Source organism: Gastrolobium bilobum, unplaced genomic scaffold (assembly GCF_033153095.1).
Source record: "Gastrolobium bilobum isolate Gb01-03AN ecotype WA unplaced genomic scaffold, APGP_CSIRO_Gbil_v1 utg24468, whole genome shotgun sequence".
Lineage (NCBI taxonomy): Eukaryota > Viridiplantae > Streptophyta > Magnoliopsida > Fabales > Fabaceae > Gastrolobium > Gastrolobium bilobum.
The window spans coordinates 258,814-265,957 of NW_026898146.1; the positions used below are offsets into that span (position 1 = coordinate 258,814).

A 7,144-nucleotide genomic window follows, 5' to 3' on the forward strand; every position below is an offset into this window, starting at 1 on the left:
AACAATTTTGAAAAAGATATAAATCTCAATATGAATTGGAAAAATTATATGTAGAACTTCTAATCTTCCATCGCCCTAATCAGTAAAATTTATTGATCTCGCTAATTAGAAGCGTGATAAAAGGTTTCAACACCAAAATACAGTGAAATGCATCATATGAAAAAAATAAATAAAAAATGGGATCTTTTACCATTCACGTTGCAACTTTTACCTCTTAATTTCCAGCATGAAATCAAGGGTGAACATGCTCAATCAGCCTGCAAATACCACAAATAAACATCAGTTCCTGGAAAAGTATGAAGTTCGAATGGCACGACCATTGAATTGACATTTAATAACCATGCGGAAGGATATTCATATTGCCAATTTTTTCTACTAGGTACCACTCAACTACCATTCTAACCACCATTGGATTAGAGAAAAAGTTGAATGAAGAGAAAGAAAAGAAAAATAACTTTGAATCTAATGGTGATTAGAATGGTAATGAGGTGGTAATTGAAAAAAGTGGTAATATGAATATGCTACCTCCCATAATATATCACTTTTATGTTGTGAAAATTCAATCATTTATAATTTCAAGATGCTTTTCCTTTATACTTCTCAGGAAGTTCTCATATGTAAGACAAGTGAAAAGGCTGCCATAGTATTGATGCAAAGAGTAAAAAGAAAGGTGGAACAGTAAGATTGCAAGAAATTTTAAATTTTATTTGAACTTCTGTCTAAACTTGGGCGTGTCAATTTAACAAAGTTTCCAAAACCATTTTCATAATTTGCACTTTCCTTATGAAGCAAGTAAGTAGTGTGATAGCAAGTCGATATCCATAAGCATTAAGTTGGTTGCCAGTTTTCTCTTCTCAATATTAACATATACACAACCTAAGCTTTATACAATTGTTACAACAGTTGGTGCCAAGGAAAGTATTACAATCAGAAAAGTAGATCACACTTGAGGGTTAAGGAGTCTGGTTTGCCCTTGAAAATGTTTCATATATATATTTTTTCTTTTTTATTGTCTCAAGCATAGGTTGTGAGCCAACCATTGGTTTTCTATTGAAAGTTTTCAAGAAAGGGGTATGCAAACAGGGTTACAACATTCACATGAAGCAATCACCACAATAATCCACCCTTACTTTAAAGTTTAGTCCTCTCTCCTGAAAGTTATGCTACTATCTCTATTTGAATGCCATATAATCTTTTTTTAAATAATATTTTCTCTTTCTTTTAACCTTGAAATCCCTATGTATTTTTTTTTTGGTTGGAATCTTGTTGATATCTTTATTATTATTATTTTTTAAATGTGAATCCTATCGTAATGTATTGTAAAACAAATAAATCTGATAAAGAAAAAGATGGGAAAAATGTTCATTTTAAACATTTATATATGGGGATTATACTTCTTCTGTAGGCAAGAGAAGAGCTCCATTTCCTGCAGAGATAGATGAATTGGGGTCCGCTAGCTTTTAAAAAATAAACAAATAAAATTTGTGGCACAAAAATCGAAAGTATGAGAAGACACTTCTCCTGTGAAAGTAGAAGTGTTTTTCACTTTATATATTTACAATAAGTGCATAAGAAAAATATATATTAATAATGTATATAAAATTAAATTTCTTAAAATACTCATGCAAGGCACAAATTACATGTTAGGTTTGTAAAAGTATAGAATTCAAAAAGAATTCAATTATCGTTCACAGGGAACGAGAAATTCAATTTCTTTTATTTATTCTTTTTCAATTTTCTTGAAGGTGAATGTGATTACTTGAAAAATGTAATTTCTAAAATGTAAACTAAACCAAGAATGATCAGAACATTTTCAAATGAGTAAGAATCAAGATTAAAACTCTAGAATTTTGATTTCAATGACTTTCCCTTAAAAATTGCATGTCTGCGTTTTAACTGTTGTAGCAATTATCTTAATGGAATTTTATTTTTTTAGAACTTAACTAAACTTTCCCAATTTTAATTCTGAAATTGATTCATACTAATCCCTTAATATTGAATCAATTAGTTATGACTTATAATCAAATTATTTCCCAGATTATTCCTAAACTTGGAATCTTGAATGAATGAAATTCATAAATTCAAATTTCCCAATACAAGTCCATGCAAGAATTGTTAAGCCCATTCCCATGGAACTCAAACCAAGAAAGTTTCACTAATCAAACATCAAGAACATGCGCAACAGTTTGAATCAATTAATGGGTACCTGTCATCTTCATCAGAATTCTAGAAAAAGAAATAAGCAATGCATGTTGAAGATTAAAGCAAGAATGTAAATTAACTTAATAAAAACCGTGTTCTTCATTCACAAAGATCAGAAATAGTCAGAGTTAAAAGTACAGACCAATTTGTTCTTCACAAATGAAATTGCTAAAACTACGAAAAGCTTAACCACAGTACGCAAATCCAAAAGCTGCACGCGGAAATCTCTCCTCTTGAATCCCTTCAAGAGTGATGTCCTTCCTTGTGCATGTATCTTGAAGAACTTACAAAGCTTAAACTCAGATTTGCAAAGAAAATTAAGTAAAAGCGCTCAAAAAATAAAATAAAATTAAAATTGACTAAACGAATTTTCTTCTCTTTTTTACAAAAAAAGACTCTGACTTAAACTAAAGCTCCAAGTGAATGTTGTCCATTTGATTACTCTAAAATCAATCAATGGTTCAAATTGTTCCACCTCAGCTCTTTTCTTCTACTAAACTGTTATCCTGTAATTAAATAGCAAAAGAATATCAGCATATTTACAAAATTGCCATTATCAGTCCAAATTCCATAGTGGACCTATTTTACACACCTTTTTGGCATTTTTACCTGCATTTTAATCTATTCAGCTCAGAAAATATAGGAGAATTACTACTAATTTAAGTAAAATTTAAGACTAACATTACACATTAGTTAAATTATAGTATACAAATATTGTAATATCAAGATAAATACATTCCTAATCAACAACGATGACATTGATTTCCAAATTTTCTTTTCGATACAAAATGGAACTTATACATATAGGGCTTGTTTGGTGGACAGAATAGGATATGGGTAGGATATGATATGGGGCTGATAAGGGCAGGATATGATATGGGGATGATAAGCCTATATCATGTCTTGTGTTTGATGAGCACCTGATTAGCAATCTGATAAGATTATATAGAAGGAGAAAGGAGAAAGAAAAAATAAAATATAATGCAATAAATATAAATATATTGGGTAGCGTGGGGATATATTGGATAGCGTGAGGATATATTAGGTAGTCAATATTGGTATCCTATCCTATTGAATCTTAACCCAGCTCCCCTCATAGGATAAGAAATCATGTATTGGATAGGATAAAATAAGACAATAGGATAAACTAATCATATCCTATTGACCCACCAAACAAGAGATAAAAGTAGGATATGATAAGTTATCCTATCCTATCTTCTTTATCAGGTGCTCCAAATAGGCTCATAAAGTTTTGACATAAAGCAAACATAGTGATTTACCTTCCCATTTTTTGGACCAAAAATTGCTTTGACTGACTCGAATACCTCTTCAATTGGCCTTGCAACATCAATCTAAGAAAGAAAAATTTATGCTTTGTCCTTAGAACAAGAGGCAACCAACAAACTTAACAAAAAGATGGTAGAAACACAACTACCAATTACCTTGCGAACTTTTTGCTTTGCATCATAATAATTAATCACAGGGAGACTAGACTGCAAGAAAACCTTGAATCGTTTCCTTATTGTTTCAATATTGTCATCTTCTCTTCCCTTTAAAATTGAAAAAAATATTAAGGGCAAAAAGCATAAGGAAACATATATATAATTTGATGGGCTTGAAATATGAGGGATAAATATAATAACAATATAGAGGTTGTTATAGAGAGAGAAAAGGAAGAGAGTTAGTTAGCTCTAGAATATCCTTAGGGGATAGGATAAAAGAAGGAGGAATGTGGGGAATGAGGGAGGCATGTATTCAATGAATATTGGCAATTTGAGGATCTCTTAGAGCCTAGGTTGTTGGTTCTAAGAGTGATGTCTTGTTCTTATATTAGTGTTCGTAAAAAGAAGCTACTTCAGTATTATAAAATAGGGTTCAATCATGATTTTTTGAGTAAATGAAAAAAAAACTCAACCTGGTTCCTATTAAGAAGTTGCCTCTCCATCTCTTTCTCAGGGCAATCAAAATATAGAACAAATGCTGGCTCTATTCCAGTCTGCAAAACCATAACGCATTTTGAAATTAATAGTATAATTATCTATACTTGAAATAACTAGAAATGAAAAAGTTCTATTTAATGAAAATAACAATTACCACATTCTCAAATGCTGCACGGTTTTCCTCATTGCGAGGAAAACCATCAATAAGAAATTTGTCATCTCCATTTTCCTGCATTGCTCGTTGCAAAAGCTTAATTGTTACCTCGGAGGGAACAATTTTTCCTTCTTTAATCATATTTTGAATCATTGTACTATCAAACATCATAAATGTAATGTGTAAATGCTAAAAGATATTGATAATTTAAACCCAATACATGATGGCAGACTAACATCAGTGCTAGTAGTTGAAATTGGAAAGGAAAACACAATAGCTAATATGAGAAAATACGAATAATTTCTACTAAGTACAATTGGTAAGCAATGTGAAAGAAAATACTAGATATAATTAGATATTCTCAAAACATGAATATCTAGCACCAATAATATGAGATAATCTGCATCTCTTGTGAGCATGAAAAAAGTAAAGCCAATTGAACATATATTTTGATATTATACACACTAGTCCTCCCAAATTGCCCCCGCAATATGATCAAAAGAAGTCAAAGCAAAACGTGAAATTTAAATCCAAATGCATACTAATGCATCCACACTAAGTTGAAATGAAAGAAATGAGTGTTTTTACAAAGGGTTTAGTGTGTGTCATTAAAAAGACACAAGTTGTGTCCTTTTATTGATTTATACATAGTATGACCGGTCATACTTTGTGTAAATTTAAAAAGTTACTTTTTTCACTTTACACATCAGCGCGATGTGACTGGGAAGAGAGAAAAAAACTTTTCAGATTTACACAAAGTATGACCCTGTCATATTTTCTGTAAAACACCTAAAAGACACAAACTTGTGTCCTTTAAAATGATACTTCTTTTTCCTTTTTACAAATATTGGTTCTTCTTTCAGAAAAAAGGGTTCAAGACAGGAGGGACAATAAACAGTCAGTACAACATGACTAAGATGAAGCATATAATCGTACCTATTTTCAGAACTAGATTTAACTTCTGCTCGCAGAAGATCACCGGCACTGAGGTGAGTATACCCAAAATGTTGCACAATGTTTGCACATTGAGTACCCTTTCCACTGCCTGGGCCACCTGTATCATTATCATATCAATATCAACTTAATTAGATTTCAGAAAAAGTCAATTCCAATAAACACATTGCAGACATAAATGGGTAAATAAATACACTCTCCAAAAGGAAAAGGAACATAAAAAGAAAATGATTGTGTTATATGGTAAATGACAAAAGCTAAGCCTTAAGTGAAATTAGTAATAGCTGGTAATTTATATAAATTACTACAATAAAAAAATAATAAATAATAAATAATAAAAAATCCGTGCCATGCTTAAAAAAGTTGGCAACAATAACGACGAAAGAAAGGTACTGCAGAGACAATGCAAGTTTCCCGTTATAATTATGGGAAATAATTTTCTTATGTTGTAGGAAAATAGTTATCTTATGTTTTAGAAATAAGATTGCAAGTGAAATCCATAAATAGGAGGAGAAAGAGAAAAGAAGTAAGACTCACCCATCTTTTGTGTATGTAGAAAATTTAGTTACATCATACAAAATGAAATAAATATAAGCCTAAAATTATTAAGTAAGTCAGATTATATGATTCTACTAAAGAATAAATATATTCAGTATTTTATTAGGATCTTGCTGGTAAGTACGACAGATCTTCCCAATAGACTTATTATTTATGAATACAACACGAGGAAGATATATAGAATTACAGCGGGCTAGGGTCATCTTGAACAATGTGAAACAAACTCAAAGTGCATCAGAATTTAATCGAAAGATTATTCAGAGGGAAGAATCGGAAGATGACAATGAATATCCTTGACTTGAATTCAATCAATCAGGGCTCACCTAACACAAAAATAACTGTAGATTTTTTCTCTAGAAGGCTTCCATTTCCATCCTACAATGAAGGTATATAAAAAAAAGGGAAAAAAGACTATCATTTAAAAGGATACAAGTTGTGTCATTTTAGATGATTTACACAAAGTATGACTGGTCATACTTTGTGTAAATCTGAAAAGCTATTTTTTTTCTCTCTTTAGTCACATCGCTGACGTGTAAAGTGAAAAAAAAGTAACTTTTCAGAATTTCACAGAGTATGACCTGTCATACTCTGTGTAAGTCACTAAAAGGACACAAGTTGTGTCCTTTTGAATGACACACACTAAATCCATATAAAACAGTTAATAATTATACTGCATGAAAGATGATATTGTCAATAAAATGACTCACAACAAAGTTTGAAGCTCATATTGATTGCTAAGAAAAAACTATATTTTGTTGGACATACAGCACTAACATATCGTACAGCTGTATGTATAACACATTTACCAGTGAAAGAAAAAATATATTTATTTTCAAAGTTCAAACCTTCAAATTCTGCATCGGCATGATTCTTGAGATACGTTGCAATGCTTGCTCAGGTATTTCTGCAAAGTTTGAAGCACTAAAATATTTTTATGCAATTCACAACTTTCGATATGGCAAATTATGGAGCGACTATTTACTAACTGTTATGGATATATTCATCATATCCTAACCACCTGCTCAAGAGATCATCAAAGGATAGATTCTCTATAGTCCTAACAATATTAAACAACAAGGATACTCAAGATAAGGACCTCATCCCAATAGAAAGGGGGAGGAATCCTAGTGCAATCTGGGAGATCTCAAAAGGCCCAAGCCTAGGAAGGTAATCCTTATAAATAAGAGCTTAAAGACCCCAGGTACACACTTTTAACCTATTTACTATTGCTGCCAACACTGTGCACACACCCACGTCTTGGCTATAAGCTTATTGCTTGTGCGCAGTGATTGGGACATCGACTATAAGCCAAGTATACATCTGGTTATACAGTATC

At 31.5% G+C, this 7,144-nt stretch overlaps 1 protein-coding gene across 1 annotated transcript; it reads right to left on the reverse strand.

Annotated features, from left to right (window-relative positions):
* Positions 1 to 232: 232 nt before the first annotated feature.
* LOC133313204 (UMP-CMP kinase 3-like) lies at positions 233 to 6,674 on the reverse strand. Its single transcript, XM_061514537.1, has 12 exons — positions 6,654 to 6,674; positions 6,132 to 6,183; positions 5,233 to 5,350; positions 4,297 to 4,453; positions 4,118 to 4,198; positions 3,645 to 3,752; positions 3,451 to 3,554; positions 2,954 to 3,009; positions 2,795 to 2,811; positions 2,345 to 2,476; positions 2,207 to 2,226; positions 233 to 257 (listed from the first exon to the last, which is right to left on the reverse strand). Exons 1-12 carry the CDS (start codon positions 6,672 to 6,674, stop codon positions 233 to 235), a joined length of 891 nt encoding a protein of 296 aa, XP_061370521.1.
* Between the last annotated feature and the right edge of the window lie 470 nt (positions 6,675 to 7,144).